General features: G+C 53.7%; 1 protein-coding gene and 1 pseudogene across 1 annotated transcript; one reads left to right on the top strand and one right to left on the bottom strand.

Annotated features, from left to right (window-relative positions):
* Window positions 1-5,775: 5,775 nt before the first annotated feature.
* Window positions 5,776-6,825, top strand: LOC138339301 (uncharacterized). The gene has a single exon (XM_069290893.1). It carries the CDS (start codon window positions 5,776-5,778, stop codon window positions 6,823-6,825), a length of 1,050 nt encoding a protein of 349 aa, XP_069146994.1.
* Window positions 6,826-18,362: 11,537 nt separating this feature from the next.
* The window catches only part of LOC138339780 (28S ribosomal RNA), a 5,188-nt pseudogene continuing 3,750 nt past the window's right edge, over window positions 18,363-19,800 (bottom strand).

Consider the following 19,800-nt stretch of genomic DNA (forward strand, 5'->3'; position numbering starts at 1 on the left):
GGCTATTATGGCATGCCCCGCCCGACGTCATTCGATCGTGTGTGCTGCCCAAAGGCGATAATGGCATGCCACGCCCGACGTCGTTCGACCGGGTGTGCTGTACAAAGGCAGTGATATCATACCACGCATGACGTAGTTCGACCGTGTGTGCTGCCCAAGGGCGGTGATGTCATGCCATGCCTGACGTCGTCCGATCGTGTGCTGTCCTATGGCGGTGATGTCATGCCATGGCCGACCATGCGTGCAGTCCAAGAGCGGTGATCTCATGCCATGCCCGACCATGCGTGCATTCCAAGAGCGGTGATCTCATGCCATGCCCCACGTCCTCCCACCGTGGGTGCAGTCCAAGGGCGGCGATGGCATGCCACGCAAGACGTCATCCGACCTTGTGTGCTATCCAACGGCGGTGATGGCATGCTACACCCGATGTCGTCCGACTGTTTGTGCTGCCCAAAGGCGATGATAGCATGCCACGCCCGACGTCGTCTGACCGTCTGTGATGTCCCAAGGTGGTGATGGCATGCTACGCTCTACGTTGTTCGACCGTATGCGTTGTCCAAAGGCGGTGATGTCATGCCACGCTCGACATCTTTCGACCGTGTGTGCTGCCCAAAGGCGATGCTGGCATGCCACGCCTGACGTCGTTCGACGGTGTGTGCTGCCAAAGGTGATGTTGGCATGCCACGCCCGACGTCGTTCTACCGTTTGTGCTTCCCAAAGGAGATAATGGCATACCATGCCGACGTAGTTCGACGTAGTGCTGCCCAAAGGGGATGATGGCATGCGACGCCCGACGTTATTTGACCGTGTGTGCTGTCCAAAGGCGGTGATGACATGTCACGCCCGACGTTGTTTGACCGTGTGTGCTGCCCAAATGCAATGATGTCATGCCACGCCCGACGTCATTCGATCGTGTGTGCTGCCCAAAGGCGATGATGGTATGCCACGCCCAACGACGTTCAACCGTGTGTGACGTCCAAGGGTGGTGATGTCATTCCACGCCCGACGTCGTTCGACCATGCGTGCCGTCCAAGGGCAGTGATGTCATGCCAGGCCCGACGTCGTTCGACCGTGTGCTGTCGAAGGGCGGTGATGTCATGCGACGCCCGACGTCGTCCAACCGTGCATGCAGTCCTAGGACGGTGATTTTTATGCCACGGCTGACGTCGTTCGACTGTTTGTGCTGCCCAAAGGCAATAATGGCATGCCACGCCAGACGTCGTTCTACCGTGTGTGCTGCCCAAAGGCGATAATGGAATGTCACGCTTGACGTCGATCGACCGTGTGTGCTGTCCAAAGGCGGTTTTGGCATGTCACGCTCGACGTTATTCGACCGTGTGTTTTGTCCAAAGGCGGTGATTTCATGCCATGCCCAACGTCGTTCGATCGTGAGAGCTGCCCAATGGCGATGATGGCATGCCACACTCAACGACGTTCGACCGCGTGTGCTGTCCAAAGGCGGTGATGGCATGTCACGCCTGACGTCGTTCGACCGTGTTGGCCGTCCAAGGGATATGATGGCATACCACGCCCGACGTCGTTCGACCGTGTGGGCTGTCCAATGGCGGTGTTGGCATGTCACGCCCGACGTCATTCGACCGTGTGTGCTGTCCAAAGGCGGTGATGTAATGCCACGCTTGACGTCGTTCGACCATGTGTGCTGCCCAAAGGCGATGATAGCATGCCACGCCCGACGACGTTCGACCGTGTGTGCTGTCCAAAGGCGGTGATGGCATGTCACGCCTGACGTCGCTTGACCGTGTTTGCCATCTAAGGGATATTATGGCATGCCACACCCGACGTCATTCGATCCTGTGTGCTGCCCAAAGGCAGTGATGGCATGTCACGCCTGACGTCGTTTGACCGTGTTTGCCCTCCAAGGGATATGATATCATGCCACGCCCGATAACGTCTGACCGTGCGTGCAGTTCAATGGCGCTGATGTCATGCCATGCCACGCGTAGTTCTACCGTGTGTTCTGTCCAAAGGTAGTGATGTCATGCCACGCCCGCCATAGTCTGACCATGCGTGCAGTCCAAGAGCGGTGATCTCATACCACGCCCGACGTTGTCCTACCGTGTGTGCTGTCCAAGGGCGGTTATGGCATGCCACGCTCGACGTCATCCGACCATGTGTGCTGTCCAAGGGCGGTGATGGCATGCCACGCCCGACGTCGTCTTACCGTCTGTGCTGCCCAAAGGAGATGATGGCATGCCACGCCTGACGTCGTTCCACCGTATGTGTTGTCTAAAGTCGGTGATGTCATGTCACGCCTGACATCATTCTACCGTGTGTGCTGTCCAAAGGCAGTGATGTCATGCCACGCCCAATGTCATTCGACCGTGTATGCTGTCCAAAGGAGGTGATGTCATGCCACGCCCGATGTTGTCCGACCATGCGTGGTGTCCAAGAGCGGCGATGTCATGCCCCGCCCGACGTTGCCGACCGTGTGTGCTGTCCAAAGGTGGTGATGTCATGCCACGCCCGACGTAGTCCGACAAAGCGTGCAGTCCAAGAGCGGTGATCTCATGCCACGCCCGTCGTCGTCCTACCGTGTGTGCTGTCCAAGGGCAGTGATGGCATGCCACGCCTGACGTCATCCGACCATGTGTACTGTCCAAGGGCGGTGATGGCATGCCACACCTGACGTCGTCCTTCCGTGTGTGCTGTCCCAAGGCGTTGATGGCATTCCACGCTCTACATCATTCGACCATGTGTCCTGTCGAAGGGCGATGCTGGCATGCCACGCCCGACGCCGTCCGATGGTGTCAGCTAGTCCAAAGGCGATGATGACATGCCACGCCCGACGTCATTCAACCTTGTTTGCCGTTCAATGGCTATAATGGCATGCCACGACCGAGTTCGTTCGATCGTGTGTGGTGTCCAAGGGCCATGATGGCATGCCATGCCCGACGATGTCGACCGTGCATACTGCCCAAAGGAGATGATGGAATTCCACACCCGACATCATTCGACCGCGTTTGCCGTCCAAGGGCAACGATGGCATGCAACGCCTGATGTCGTTCGACCGTTTGTGCTGCCCAAAGGTGATGATGACATGCCATGCCCAGCGTTGTTCGACCGTGTGTGCTGTCCAAAGGTGGGGATGGCATGTCACGCCTTACGTCGTTCGACCGTGTGTGCTGTCAAAAAGCGGTGATGTCAAGCCACGCTCGACGTCTTTCGACTGTGTGTGCTACCTTAAGGCGATGCTGGCATGCCACGCCCGACGTCGTTCGACCGTGTGTGTTGCCCAAAGGTGATGATGGAATGCCACGCCCGACGTCGTTCGACCGTTTGTGCTGCCTAAAGGTGATGATGGAATGCCATGCCCAGCGTCGTTCGACCGTGTGTGCTGTCCAAAGGCGGTGATGTCATGTCACGCCTGATGTCGTTTGACCGTGTTTGCCGTCCATGGGCTATGATGGCATGCCACGCCCGACGTCGTTCGACCGTGTGTGCAGCCCAGAGGAGATGATGGCATGCCACGCCCGGCGTCGTTCAACCGTTGGTGCTGCCCAAAGGCGATGATTGCATGCCACGCCCGACGTAGTTAGACCGTGTGTGCTGCCCAAAGGTGATGATTGCATGCCACGCCCGACGTTGTTCGACCGTGTGCGCTGTCCAAAGGCGGTGATGATATGTCACGCCAAACGTCGTTTGACTGTGTGTGCTATCCAAAGGCGGTGATGTCATGCCACGCCTGACGTCTTTCGACTGTGTGCGGCCCAAAGGCGATGATAGCATGCCCTACCTGACGTCGTTCGACCGTGTCTGCTGTCCAAAGGCGGTGATGGCATGTCATGCCTAACGTCGTTCGACCGTGTTTGCCGTCCATAGTGTGACGTCCCGCCATCCATTCAGGCTGAACGCCACCCAACTGGGCAGCCAGCAGGCGCAGCAGGCGCAAGAGTGCAGGCTGACCAAGCAGGTCAGCAGCCAAGGGGGCCAGCATCAAGTGAAGAGACAGCCGTTACAACAGTTTCAGCTGTTACGGCAGTTACAACCGTTACAGCTGTTACACATGGTAGTGGGGCGGCAGTTTCGTCAGTTTCAAGCTTTTGAGAGGCTTGTGCAGATCATGGGGCAGACTAGGAGCATCTAGGAGTCCTTTTTGGAAGACTTAGATGCTTGTCTTGTAGGCATAGTCTTAGGAACTTGTATAGTTTATTTACTAACTCTTAGGCAGCATTAGAGTAGTATAAATAGTAGATTATTTTACTTGTAAAGCATCCAATCATTTTTCAAGTAATAGAAGTTCTTTCTTCCAAAGTTCTGTCTTACTTCTTATTTTCTTAGCGATCCGAGTTTTAGGCTTACTTGAGTTTGCAAGAACGTGCAAGAATCGTGAGTAAACCGTCAAGTGCCTCACGGAATATTGTCCGAATCAAAAAGTCCGTGACAGTTGGTATCAGAGCAGGATCATCGTAAGAGAATTATGAGAAAGAAGGGAAAGAACAAGAAGGGCAACGAACCCAGTCTGCCCAACCCTCCACCAGGCGACTTGCCAACAGGCAGTCTCACACCAGGCGATCTGCCATCAGGCAGTATCCCACCAGGCGGTCTGCCATCAGGCAGTGTCCCACCAGGCGGTCTGCCATCAGGCAGTCTACCATCAAGCGATCTGCCACCAAATGATCCTCCACCAGGCGACAGACAAACATCTTTCCAGGAGAATATAGATGAGGAAAGTGAAGACGATGTCAGCGAAGACGTTATAGACGTCACTGTTGGACATGAATGGATTGCCAGCGTTGAGAGGGCAAGGCTTGCTGTTGAGATTTTGGGGCAGCGCTTGAATGGGTTGGGCAGCGATGTCAAAAATCTTGAAGAAAATTCCCTTGAAGAAGTTAACACCATCCGGAAGGAGTTGGATCTACGAAAGCGGACTGAATTGGAGTTGAAGGAATCCATTACATCCTTGGAGTTCAGGTTGTGGACGCCACTACGACGATCCAGACACTGAAGAACAAGGTAGTAGCCCTCGAAGAAGAGAGGGAGATATGAGCATCAACATCATTTGGCCAGGAAAGGGAGTCCAGAGTCGAGGTTCCCAAGCCACAAACATTCAAGGGTGTCCAAGACGCCCTAGAGGTAGGCAATTTCTTATGGCACTTGGAAAATTATTTCAGGTGTAATCAGGTCAGGAGCGATGCAAACAAGATCAACACTGCCGTGTTGTATATTTCCGACGTAGCCATGTTGTGGTGGAAACGAAAAGATGCCGATATCAAGAGGGGCACATGCACCATCGACACATGGGAACAATTCCTTGAGGAATTCAAGAAAGCTTTCTTCCCCAACAATGCTGTTTATGAAATTGAACGCAAGCTCCGGGAGTTGAAGCAGACGGGATGTTTTAGGGCCTATGTGAAAGAGTTCACAATCTTGAACCTCCAGATTCCCCAACTCACGGAGGATGACATGTTGTTCACCTTCATGGACGGGCTGCAGAATTGGGCGAGGACCGAGTTAGAGCGGCGTCATGTAAAAACCATCGATGAGGCCATCACTCAGGCCGAGACCTTGACAGATTTCAAACATGATCGTTTGGACAAGGCGAAGGGAAAGGAGGCAAAGGGAAATCAAGCTAAAGGCGGGGGAGACCGTGGCTGAGGCAGAGAACAGTCGGCACAACCCAAGCAGCAAGACACACCCAAGTCCGATGGCAGACGGTTTGAACGTCGGAAATTCTCGGAGAAGCGGACGCAGTCCAGCAGAGGAGACGGGTGCTATATATGTGGCGGACCACACGGTTACGCCAGGTGCCCAGAGATGAAGAGTCTTAGTGCCATCGTCCGTGAGCGGAAGGAAAAGGAGGCACAAGACAAGGCGAAACCGGCAGACACCACTCAGTTGGGCATGGTTGGAATCTGTGGTGCCATAGCAAAGCAGGCTGACAACCCGGGGGATTTCAGCACACAATATGTGGATATCTCCATCAATGGGCAAGCAGTTCGAGCCATGGTAGATTCCGGGGCTGAGTCTAACATCATGACCAAGGCGGCGGCAGAGAAGTTGGGACTGAAAATTGTTCCAAGCAACAATCGCCTCAAAACGGTCAACGCCCCACCAACTCCCCTGTGTGGAATTGCTCAAGGGGTCAGCATCACTTTGGGATGGTGGAAAGGTAAGACAAACTTTACCGTAGCTCCTTTGTATATATCCGATGTCATTCTTGGGAAGGAATTCTTTCAACGTTGCCACACGATGATTGATCCCTACCTTGAACAACTCATGGTGATGGAGGGGGAAGGGTCTTGTATGGTGCCTCTTATTAGGGTGCCGAAGAAAGACGGATATGCCCAACTGTCGGCCATGCAAATTGTGAAGGGCCTTAAGAAAGGAGCGCCAACCTTTTTAGCCACCATCGCAAGTTCGAGTGAAGACCATGGTGCTATGCAGCCACTGCCACCTATCATAGAATCTGTTTTGCAGGAAAACAGCGATGTGATGCCGGAGGAGCTGCCGAAGACACTACCTCCGAGGCGCGAGGTAGATCATATGATTGAGTTGGAGGCGGGAGCCAAGTCACCTGCGCTTGCACCTTATCACATGGCTCTGCCCGAATTAGAAGAACTAAGGAAGCAATTGAAAGAGCTCCTCGAAGCAGGTCATATTCGTCCATCCAAGGCACCCTATGGAGCGCCGGTGCTGTTTCAGAAGAAGAAAGACGGGTCGATGCGTCTATGCATTGATTACAGGGTGCTCAACAAGATCACAATTCGGAACAAGTATCCAATCCCGCTGATCGCAGATTTGTTTGATCATCTTGGAGAAGCCAAATACTTCACCAAAATGGATCTCCGGAAAGGCTACTTTTAAGTGCGCATTGCAGAGGGGGATGAGCCAAAGAGAGCATGCGTGACCAGGTATGGAGCATTCGAATGGTTGGTGATGCCCTTCGGCTTAACCAACGAACCTGCCACATTTTGCACGCTGATGAACAAGATTTTGCATCCTTACTTGGACCAGTTCGTAGTGGTGTACTTAGATGACATAGTCGTCTATAGTAGCACTTTGCAGGAGCATGTAGAGCACTTGAAGAAGGTCTTCAAAGTCTTGCGGGAAAATCAGCTCTATGTCAAGCGGGAGAAGTGCGAGTTCGCCCAACCAAAGATACATTTCTTGGGCCATGTGATCAGCCAAGGTGAGCTTCGTATGGACGAGGCAAAGGTAAAGGCGATCCAAGATTGGGAAGCGCCTACGAAAATGACCGAGCTACATTCTTTTCTTGGACTTGCTAATTATTATCGCAGGTTCATCAGCGGGTACTCCGCTATTGCTGCACCACTGACCGAGCTGCTGAAGAAGAACAGGCCTTGGTTGTGGAGCGAGGAGTGCGAGGAAGCGTTCGAGGGTCTTAAGTCTGCGGTTACTCAATAGCCAGTCTTGATGCTGCCTAACTTCACCAAGACCTTCGAAATCCATATGGATGCTTCTGATTTTGCCATTGGGGGAGTCTTGATGCAGGAGAAGCACCCCATAGCATTCGAAAGCCGGAAGTTGAATGAAGCGGAACGACGGTACACTGTGCAGGAGAAGGAGATGACGGCCATTGTGAATTGTCTACGCACATGAAGGCATTATCTACTAGGCTCCAAATTTGTAGTAAAAACTGACAATGTTGCCACTAGTTATTTTCAGTCGCAGAAGAAGATCACACCAAAGCAGGCTCGTTAGCAGGATTTCTTAGTGGAATTTGACTACAACTTGGAGTACAAACCAGCAATGGGCAATGTGGTAGCCGATGCATTGAGCAGAAAGATTGAATTAGCGGCCATCTTCTCAGTCCGTAGTGAGTTTCAAGGCGCAATCAAAGATGGTATGCAACGCGATCCGGAAGCCAAGAAGATTATGGAGCTGGCTGCTCAAGGACAAACCAAACGGTTTTAGGTAGAAGACGGATTCTTGCTTACCACTGGCCGGAGGATCTATGTACCAAAGTTAGGGTTCATCAGGCGGTGTATTATCAAGGAAAGCCACGACACTTCGTGGGCTGGGCATCCGGGACAGAAGAGAACGAGGGCGTTAGTGGAGGCCTTCTATTTCTGGCCACGTATGCGGGAAGAGATCGAGAAGTATGTGCAGACTTGTCTAGTGTGCCAGCAAGACAAGGTAGAGCAAAGGCAACCAGGAGGGCTGTTGGAGCCATTACCCATAGCTGATCGTCCATGGGAGAGCATATCTATGGATTTCATTACTTCTTTGCCAAAGTCAAACGGGTTTGGCACTATTATGGTCGTAGTAGATAGATTTTCCAAATATGCTACATTCATGCCTGCCACAGCCGGTTGTACTGCTAAGGAAGCTGCACAATTGTTCTTTAAAAATGTTGTGAAGTATTGGGGGCTGCCGAGGTTCATCATTAGTGATCGGGATCCTCGTTTCACAGGGAACTTATGGAGTGAACTCTTCGAGATTCTTGGTTCAAAACTTCATTTCTCCACTAGTTTCCACCCCCAAACTGATGGCCAAACTGAAGGCGTCAACGCCTTGTTGGAATGCTATCTTAGGCACTATGTTAGTGCACATCAGAAAGATTGGGCTAAGCTCCCAGACATGGCGCAGTTTTCTTACAATTTGCAAAGGAGTGAATCTACAGGGCGCACACCGTTCGAGTTAGCAACAGGCCAGCAACCCCAAACTCCGCACTCATTGCCAACTTTGTTCGAGGGGAAGAGTTTGGGAACTTACAACCTTGCCAAGGGTTTGGAAGAGCAACTCGATCTTGCCAAATCTTATTTGAGCAAGGCGGCAAGGAGGATGAAGAAGTTCGCCGACCTCAAGCGTCATCCCACCAACTACAAAGAAGGTGATATGGTTTTGGTGAAGTTTAATCCGAGGCAGTTTAAGGCATTTAGGGGCATGCATCACAATCTGGTGCGGAAATATGAGGGTCCGTTCAAAATTATTGCAAGGTGGGTAAAATTTCATACAGGTTGGAGTTACCTCCACACTTCAAGATCCACCCGGTCTTTCATGCAAGCTTCCTTAAGCCTTATCATGAGGATAAGGATGATCCTAGCCGGAACAAGTCACAACAGCCCCCTATCACCGTTACTGCCTCGCATGATTGTGAAATTGAAGCTATCATAGATTACCAAGCCAAGCGGAAACGAGGACAGCAGGCTAGTGCCATGTTTCTCGTACATTGGAAGGGACAAACTCCGGAGGAAGCCACATGGGAGAAGTACGAAGACTTATGGCAGTTCAAAGACAAAATTCAGGAGTTCTTGCAGCAATGCGTCGCGATCATCGCATCATGGGGTGGGGGAGATTGTGACGTCCCGCCATCCATTCAGGCTGAACGCCACCCAACTGGGCAGCCAGCAGGCGCAGCAGGCGCAAGGGTGCAGGCTGACCAAGCAGGTCAGCAGCCAAGGGGGCCAGCAGCAGGTGAAGAGACAGCCGTTACAACAGTTTTAGCTGTTACGGCAGTTACAACCGTTACAGCTGTTACACATGGTAGTGGGGCGGCAGTTTCATCAGTTTCAAGCCTTTGGGAGGCTTGTGCAGATCATGGGGCAGACTAGGAGCATCTAGGAGTCCTTTTTGAAAGACTTAGAAGCTTGTCTTGTAGGCATAGTCTTACGAACTTGTATAGTTTATTTACTAACTCTTAGCCAGCATTAGAGTAGTATAAATAGTAGATTATTTTACTTGTAAAGCATCCAATCATTTTTCAAGTAATAGAAGTTCCTTCTTCCAAAGTTCTGTCTTACTTCTTATTTTCTTAGCGATCCGAGTTTTAGGCTTACTTGAGTTTGCAAGAACGTGCAAGAATCGTGAGTAAACCGTCAAGTGCCTCACGGAACATTGTCCGAATCAAAAAGTCCGTGACAATAGGCTATGATGGCATGCCACGCCCGATGTCGTTCGACCGTGTGTGCTGCCCAAAGGCGATGATGGCATGCCACGCCTGACGTCGTTCGACCGTGTGTGCTGTCCAAAGGTGGTAATGTCATGCCATGCCCGACTTAGTCCTATCGTGTGTGCTGTCCATGGGCGGTGATGGCATGCCACGCCCAACGTCATCCGACCATGTGTGCTGTCTAAGGGCGGTGATGGCATGCCACGCCCAACGTCGTCCGACCTTCTATGCTGCCCAAAGGCGATGATAGCATGACACACCCGACGTCGTCCTTCCGTATGTGATGTCCCTAGGATTTGATGGCATGCCACGCTCTACGTCGTTCGACCGTGTTTCCCGTCCAAGGGCGATGATGGCATGCCACGCCCGACACCATTTGACTTTGTCAGCTAGTCCAAAGGCGATGATGGCATGCCACGCCCGACGTCGTTCCACCGTGTGTGTTGTCTAAAGGCGTGATGTCATGTCATGCCTGACGTCGTTCTATCGTGTGTGCTATCCAAAGGCGGTGATGTCATGCCACGCCCGACGTTGCCGACCGTGTGAGCAGTCCAAGGGCGGTGATGTTATGCCACGCCCAACGTCGTTTGACCGTTTGTTCTGCCTTAAGGCGATGATGACATGCCACGCTCGACGTCGTTCAACCGTGTGTGCCTACCCCAAGGCGGTGATGTCATGCCACGCCTGGCGTCGTTAGACCGTGTGTGCTGTCCAAAGGCGGTGATGTCCTGCCATGCCTAACGTCTTTTGACCATTTGTAATTCCTTAAGGCGATGATGGCATGCCACGCCCGACATTGTTCGACTGTGTGTGCTGTCCAAAGGCGGTGATTGCATGTCACGCTCGATGTCGTTCCACTGTGTGTGCTGTCCAAAGGCGGTGATGTCATGCCACGCCCTATGTCGTTCGACTGTGTGTGCTGCCCAAAGGCGATGATGTCATGCCACGCCCGACGTAGATCGACCTTGTGTATTGTCCAAAGGCGGTGATGTCATGCAACGCCCGACGAAGTCCGACCGTGTGTGTTGTCCAAGGGCAGTGATGTCATGCCACGCCCGACGTCGTCTGATCATACGTGCAGTTCAAGGGCGGTGATGTCATGCCACGCCCGCCATTGTTTGACCATGTGTTATGTCCAAGGGCGGTGATGTCAAGCCACGCCCGACGTCGTCCGACTGTGTGTGCTGTCCAAGGGCGGTGATGTCATGCCATGCCTGACCTTAACGACCGTGTGTGTTGTCTAAGGGCGGTGATGTCATGCCACGCTCAACGTTGCCGGCTGTGTGCTTTCCAAGGGCGGTGATGTCATGCCACGCCTTAATTCGTCTGATCGTGCGTGCAGTCCAAGGGCGGTGATGTCATACCATGGTAGACGTCGTTCGACCGTATGTGCTGTCCAAGGGCGGTGATGTAATCCCACGCCCGACGACGACCGATAGTTTGTGCTGTCCAAGGGCGATGATGGCATGCCACACCCGAAGCCGTCCGACCGTCTGTGCTGCCCAAAGGAGATGATGGCATGCCACGCCTGACATCGTCTGACTGTGTGTGCTGTCCAATGGCGGTGATGGCATGCCACGCTTGATGTCGTCTGACCGTGCGTGCAGTTAAAGGGCGATGATGTCATGCCATGCCACGCGTCGTTCTACCGTATGTGCTGTCCAAAGGTGGTGATGTCATGCTACGCCCAACGTAGTCTTACCATGCGTGCAGTCCAAGAGCGGTGATCTCATACCACGCCCGACGTCGTCCTACCGTGTGTGCTGTCCAAGGGCAGTGATGGCATGCCACGCCCGACGTCATCCATCCATGTGTGCTGTCCAAAGGAGACGATAGCATGCCACGCCCGACGTCGTCCTTCCTTGTGTGCTGTCCTTAGGCGTTGATGGCACGCCACGCTCTACGTCGTTTGACCGTGTTTCCCATCCAAGGGCGAAGATGGCATGCCACGCCCGACGGCGTCCGACTGTGTCAGCTAGTCCAAAGGCGATGATGGCATGCCACGCCTGACGTCATTCAACCTTGTTTGCCGTTTAAGGGAGATGATGGCATGCCACGCCCTACTTCGTTCGACCGTGTGTGTTGTCTAAAGGCGGTGATGGCATGTCATGTCTGACGTCGTTTGACCGTGTGTGCTGCCCAAAGGCGATGATGTCATACCACGCCCGACATCTTTCGACCGTGTGTGCTTTTCAAAGTCAAGATGGCATGCCACGCCCAACGTCTATCGACCGTGTGTGTTGTCCAAAGGCGGTGATGGCATGTCACGCCTGACGTCGTTTGACCGTGTTTGCCATCCATGTGCTATTATGGCATGCCCCGCCAGACGTTATTCGACCGTGTGTGCTGCCCAAAGGCGATGATGGCATGCCACGCTCGACGTCGTTTGACCGTGTGTGTTGTACAAAGGCGGTGATGTCATTCCACGCCTGACGTAGTCCAACCATGTGTGTTGCCCAAGGGCGGTGATGTTATGCCATGCCCGACATCCTCCGACCGTGTGCTGTCCTATGGCGGTGATGTCATGCCACGCCCTACGTTGCTGATTGTGTGTGCAATCCAAGGGTGGTGATGTCATGCCACGCCCGACGTCGTTTGACTGTGCGTGCCGTCCAAGGGCGGTGATGTCATGCCACGCCCGACGTCGTTCAACCGTGTGTGCTTCCTCAAGGCAAGATGGCATGCCACGCCCGACGTCGTTCGACCTGTTGTGCTGTCCAAAGGTGATGATGGCAAGCCACGCCCAACGTCATTCGACCGTGGGTGCTTTCCAAAGGCGGTGATGTCATGTCGCACTCGACATCATTCGACCGTGTGCGCTGTCCAAAGGAAGTGATGTCATGCCATGCCCGACGTCTATCGTCCGTGTGCTGCCCAATGGCGATGCTGGCATGCCACGCCTTATGATGTTTGACCGTGTGTGCTGCCCAAAGGTGATGTTGGCATGCCACACCTGACGTCGTTCAACTGTTTAGTGCTTCCCAAAGGCGATGATGGCATGTCACGCCCGACGTAGTTCGACCGTGTGTGCTGCCCAAAGGCGATAATGGAATGCCACGCTTGACGTTGTTTGACCGTGTGTGCTGTCCAAAGCGTTGATGGCATGCCATGCCCGACGTTGTTCGCTCGTGTGTGCTGTACAAAGGCGGTGATGTCATGCCACGCCTGACGTAGTCCAACCGTGTGTGTTGCCCAAGGGCGGTGATGATATGTCATGCCTGACATCCTCCGACCGTGTGCTGTCCTATGGCGGTGATGTCATGCCACGCCCTATGTTGCTGATTGTCTGTGCAATCCAAGGGTGGTAATGTCATGCCACGCCCGACGTCGTTTGACTGTGCGTGCCGTCCAAGGGCGGTGATGTCATTTCACGCCCGACGTCGTTCAAGCGTGTGTGCTTCCTCAAGGCAAGATGGCATGCCACGCCCGACGTCGTTCGACCTGTTGTGCTGCCCAAAGGTGATGATGGCATGCCACGTCCGACGTGATTCAACCGTGGGTGCTTTCCAAAGGCGGTGATGTCATGTCGCGGTCGACGTCGTTCGACAGTGTGCGCTGTCCAAAGGAGGTGATGTCATGCCATGCCCGATGTCTATCGTCCGTGTGCTGCCCAAAGGCGATGCTGGCATGCCATGCCTTATGATGTTTGACCTTTTGTGCTGCCCAAAGGTGATGTTGGCATGCCATGCCTGACGTCGTTCAACTGTTTGTGCTTCCCAAAGGCGTTGATGGCATGCCACGCCCGAAGTAGTTCGACCGTGTGTGCTTCCTCAAGGCAAGATGGCATGCCACGCCCGACGTCGTTCGACCTGTTGTGCTGCCCAAAGGTGATGATGGCATGCCACGCCCGACGTGATTCGACCGTGGGTGCTTTCCAAAGGTGGTGATGTCATGTCGCGGTCGACGTCGTTCGACCGTGTGCGCTGTCCAAAGGAGGTGATGTCATGCCATGCCCGATGTCTATCGTCCGTGTGCTGCCCAAAGGCGATGCTTGCATGCCATGCCTTATGATGTTTGACCTTTTGTGCTGCCCAAAGGTAATGTTGGCATGCCATGCCTGACGTCGTTCAACTGTTTGTGCTTCCCAAAGGCGTTGATGGCATGCCACGCCCGAAGTAGTTCGACCGTGTGTGCTTCCCAAAGGCGATAATGGAATGCCACGCTCGACGTCGTTTGACCGTGTGTGATGTCCAAAGCGTTGATTGCATGCCATGCCCGACGTTGTTCGCTCGTGTGTGCTGTACAAAGGCGGTGATGTCAGGCCATGCCAGACGTAGTCTGACCGTGTGTGCTTCCCAGGGCGGTGATGTCATGCCATGCCCGACGTCGTCCGATCGTGTGTTATCCTATGGCGGTGATGGCATGTCACACTAGACGTCGTTCGACCGTGTGTGCTGTCTAAGGGCGGTGATTTCATGCCACGCCCGACGTCTTTCGACTGTGTGTGCTGCCTTAAGGCGATTATGGCATGCCACGCCCGACGTCGTTCGACCGTGTATGCTGCCCAAAGGTGATGATCTCATGCCACGCCCGACGTCGTTCGACTGTTTGTGCTGCCCAAAGGCGATGATGGCATGCCACGCCCGACATAGTTCAAATGTGTGTGCTGCCCAAAGGTGATGATGTCATGCCACGTCCGACGTCGTTCTGCCGTGTGTGCTGTCCCAAGGCGTTGATGGTATGCCACGCACTACGTCGTTCGACCATGTTTCCCGTTCAAGGGTAATGATGGCATGCCACACCCGACGCCGCCTGAGTGTGTCAGCTAGTCCAAAGGCGATGATGGCATGCCACGCCTGACGTCGTTCAACCTTGTTTGCCGTTCAAGGGCTATGATGGAATGCCACGCCCATCTTCCTTCGACCGTGTGTGGTGTCCAAGGGCCATGATGGCATGCCACGCCCGACGTCGTTCAACCGTGTGTGCCGCCCAAAGGCGATGATGGCATTTCACGCCCGACGTCGTTGGACCGTGTTTGCCATCTATGGGCGATGATGGTATGCCACGCCCGATGTCATTCGACCGTGTGTGCTTCCCAAAGGAAATGATGGCATGCCACGCACGACGTCGTTCGACCGTGTGTGCTGTCCAAAGGAGGTGATGTCATGCCACGCCAGACGTAGTCCGACCGTGTGTGCTACCCAATGGCGGTGATGTCATGCCATGTCCGATGTCGTCCGACCATGCGTGCTGTCGCAGAGCGGAGATGTAATGCCACGCCCGACGTTGCCGACCGTGTGCGCTGTCCAAAGGCGGTGATGTCAAGCCACGCCCGATGTCGTCAGACCGTGCGTGCAGTTCAAGGGCGGTGATGTCATGCCATTCCACATCGACCGTGTGTGCTGTCCAAAGGTGGTGATGTCATGCCACGCCCGACGTAGTCCGACCATAGGTGCAGTCCAAGAGCGGTGATCTCATGCCACGTCCAACGTCGTCCCACCGTGTGTGCTGTCCAAGGGCAGTGATGGCATGCCACGCCCGATGTTATCCGACCACGTGTGCTGTCCAAGTGCGGTGATGGCATGCGACGCTCGATGTCGTCCTTTCGTTTGTGTTATCCCAACGCGTTGATGGCATTCCACGGTCTACGTCATTCTACCGTGTTTCTCGTCCAAGGGCGATGATGGCATGCCACGCCCGACACAGTCTGATGGAGTCAACTAGTCCAAAGGCGATGATGGCATGCCACACCCGACGTCATTCAACCTTGTTTTCCGTTCAAGGGCTATGATGGCATGCGACGACCGACTTCGGTCGATCGTGTGTGGTTTCCAAAGCCCATGATGGCATGCCACGCCTGACGATGTCGACCGTGCGTACTGCCCAAAGGAGATGATGGCATTCCACGCCCGACGTCGTTCGACCGTGTATGCCGTCCAAGGGCGACGATGGAATGCCACGCCCGACGCCGTCCGACCGTGTGTGCTGTCCAAAGGTGGTAATTGCATGTCACGCCCAACGTCGTTCGACCGTGTGTGCTGTCCAAAGGCGGTGATGTCATGCAACGCCCGATGTCTTTCGATTGTGGGTGCTGCCTTAAGGCGATGCTGGCATGCCACGTCCAACGTCGTTCGACCGTGTGTGCTGCCCAAAGGTGATGATGACATGCCACCCTCGACGTCGTTCGACCGTTTGTGCTGCTCAAAGGCAATGATGGCATGCCACGCCTGACGTAGTTCGACCGTGTGTGCTGCCCAAAGGAGATGATGGCATTACATGCCCGATGTCGTTAGACCGTGTGTGCTGTCCAAAGGCGGTGATGGCATGTAACGCCCGACGCCGTTTGACCGTGTGTGCTGTCAAAAGGCGGTGATTTCTTGCCACGCCCGACATTTTTCGACCATGTGTACGGCCCAAAGGCGATGATGGCATGCCCTACCTGATGTCGTTCGACCATGTGTGCTATCCAAAGGCAGTGATGGCATGTCACACTTGACGTCGTTCGATCGTGTTTGCTGTCCATAGGCTATGATTCATGCCACACCCAACGTCGTTCGACCGTGTGTGCTACCCAAAGGCGATGATGGCATGCCACGCTCGACGTAGTCCTACCGTGTGTGTTGTCCAATGGCGGTGATGGCATGCCACGCCCAACGTCATCCCACCATGTGTGCTGTCCAAGGGCGGTAATGGCATGTCACGCCTGACATCGTGTGACCATCTGTGCTGCCGAAAGGTGATGATAGCATGACACGCCCAACGTCGTCCTTCCGTGTGTGTTGTCCCTAGGCGTTGATGGCATGCCACGCTCTATGTTGTCGACCGTATTTCCCGTCCAAGGGCGATGATGGAATGCCACGCCCGACGCCATCCGACTGTGTCAGCTAGTCCAAAGGCAATGATGGCATGCCACGCCCGACGTCGTTCCACCGTGTGTGTTTTCTAAAGGCGGTGATGTCATGTCACGCCTGACGTCGTTCTACTGTGTGTGTTGTCCAATGGCGGTGATGGCATGCCACGCCCGACGTTGCCGACCGTGCAAGCAGTCCAAGGGCGGTGATGTCATGCCACGTCCGACGTTGTTTGAACATTTGTTCTGCCTCAAGGCGATGATGGCATGCAACACTCAACATCGTTCAACCGTGTGTGCCTACCCCAAGGCGGTGATGTCATGCCACGCCTGACGTCGTTAGACCGTGTTTGCTGTCCAAAGGTGGCGATGTCCTACCACGCCTGACGTCGTTTGACCATTTGTACTGCCTTAAGGCGATAATTGCATGCCACGCCCAACATAGTTCGACCGTGTGTGCTGTCCAAAGGCGGTGATAGCATGTCACGCTCGACGTCGTTCCATTGTGTGTGTTATCCAAAGGCGGTGATGTCATGCCACGCTCGACGTCGTTCGACTGTGTGTGCTGTCCAAAGGCGATGATGGAATGCAACGCCTGACGTCGTTCGACCATGTTTGCTTCCCAAACGCGATGATGGCATGCCACGCCCCACGTCATTCGACCGTGTGTGCTGCCCAACGCGATGATGGCATGCCACGCCCGACGTAGTCCGACCGCGTGTGCTGCCCAAGGGTAGTGAGGTAATGCCACGCCCGACGTCGTTTGACCATGTGTGCTGTCCAAGGGCGGTGATGTCATGCCACGCGCGACGTTGTAAGACCGTGCGTGCAGTCCATGGGCGGTGATGTCATGCCACGCCCGACGTAGTCCTACCGTGTGTGCTATCTAAGGGCTATGATGTCATACAACGCCCGACGTCGTCCGACCGTGTGTGCTGTCCAAGGGCGGTGATGTTATGCCACGACCGACGTTGCCGGTTGTGTGCTGTCCAAGGGCGGTGATGTCATGCCACGTCCGACGTCATCCAATCGTGTGTGCAGTCAAAGGGCAGTGATGTCATGCCATGCCAGACGTCGTTCGACCGTGTGTGCTGTCCAAGGGCGGTGATGTCATGTCATGCCCGACGTCGTCCGACCGTGTGTGCTGTCCCAGGGCGGTGATGGCATGCCACGCCCGACGTCGTTCGACCGTGTGTGCTGTCCAAGGGCGGTGATGGCATACCACGCTTGACGTGATTCGACCGTCTGAGCAGAACAAGGGCGTATTTTGGAGTCCATGCCTGTTCTGCGCAGGACCTGTCTGATGCCGCTTGGCCGCGAACGTGCTGTGTACGCAGACTCATTTTCCCCTTGACATCTAACTTGGATTTAAAAATCGCACCTGACATTCCGAAAAGCTCTTATAGTGACATGTCATTAGTCCCTTAATATGTCATTAGGCTTGATTAGTGAACTTAATGTCACGAAAACCTCGCAACAGGGCTTAGTTATTGGAAAAGTGTTTGATCGTCGTAGAACGTATAGCTCAACACTTTGCGGCAGACTAATGAACTTCACGTGCCATGTTACTTCCGGTACATATATTTCAACACTTAGTTATTTTTTCCCCTTCCAAGGATGCAAGCAGCACGCGAGCCTCTCATTTGAAAACTTAGAAATGGTTGGATTTGATTTTGGGGGAGGGGGAGTGTGGGGGGGACGAATCGGAGCGACAAAGGGCTGAATCTCAGTGGATCGTGGCAGCAAGGCTACTTTGCCACTTAATAAACCCTGTCGGGTATTTAAGTCTTCTACAAAGGATTCTACCCGCCGCTCGATGGAAATTGTACTTCAAGGCGGTCACCGCGACGCTTCCGTCGCAGCGACTTAGCCAATGATTCGTGCCCTTGGGGGACATAGGCCCCTACTGCGGTTCGGCAAGCGGACGGCGGGTGCATGCGTCTCTTCTAGCTCGGAATCTGACTTAGAGGCGTTAAGTCATAATCCCGCACACGGTAGCTTCGCACCACTGGCTTTTCAACCAAGCGCGATGGACAATTGTGTGAATCAACGGTTCCTCTCTTACTAGGTTGAATTACTATTGCGACACTGTCATCAGTAGGGTAAAACTCACATGTCTCACGACGGTCTAAACCAAGCTCACGTTCCCTATTGGTGAGTGAATAATCCAACACTTGGTGAATTCTGCTTCACAATGATAGGAAGAGCCGACATTGAAGGATCAAAAAGCAATGTCGCTATGAACGCTTTGCTGCCACAAGACAGTTATCCCAGTGGTAACTTTTCTGACACTTCTAGCTTTGAATTCCGAAGGTCCAAAGGATCGTTAGGCCTTTCACAGTTCGTATTCATAATTGAAATCAGAATCAAACGAGCTTTTTCCATTCTTTACGCCACGAGATTTCTGTTCTCATTGAGCTCATCTTAGGACACCTGCGTTATCTTTTAAAAGATGTGCCACCCAAGTGAAACTCCCCACCTGACAATGTCTTCCTCCCGGATCGACCCGCGAAGTGAGCCTTTGGTCCAAAAAGAGGGGCAGTGCCCCACTTCCAATTCACAGAATAAGTAAAATAACATTAAAAGTAGTGGTATTTCTTTTTCGCCTTTCGACTCCCACTTATATTACACCTCTCAAGTCATTTGATTAAGTCGGACTAGAGTCAAGCTCAACAGGGTCTTCTTTCCCCGCTGATTCTGCCAAGCCCGTTCCCTTGGCTGTGGTTTCAATGGATAGTAGACAGGGACAGTGGGAATCTCGTTAATCCATTCATGCGCGTCACTAATTAGATTATGAGGCATTTGGATACCTTAAGAGAGTCATAGTTACTCCCGCCGTTTACCCGCGCTTGGTTGAATTTCTTCACTTTGACATTCAGAGCACTGTGCAGAAATCACATTGCGTAAACATCCGTTGGGACCATCGCAATGCTTTGTTTAAATTAAACAGTCGGATTCCCCTTGTCCGTACCATTTCTGAGTTGGTTGTTCGACGCCCAAGAAAGGCCCCCGAAGGAACCGCTCCCAGTCCTTCCCCCGTCCGGCGCGCGGCGACATGCTCTCGTCGCGGAAGCAGCTCGAGCAGTCCACCGACAGCCGATGGGTTCGGGACTTGGACCCCCGTGCACAGCCCTCA

This window comes from Solanum lycopersicum, chromosome 11 (genome assembly GCF_036512215.1).
Source record: "Solanum lycopersicum chromosome 11, SLM_r2.1".
NCBI lineage: Eukaryota > Viridiplantae > Streptophyta > Magnoliopsida > Solanales > Solanaceae > Solanum > Solanum lycopersicum.

What these genes read in the sequence shown, in the direction of transcription:
- LOC138339301 (XM_069290893.1), top strand. Translation starts at nt 5,776, where the DNA reads ATGAAGAGTCTTAGTGCCATCGTCCGTGAGCGGAAGGAAAAGGAGGCA.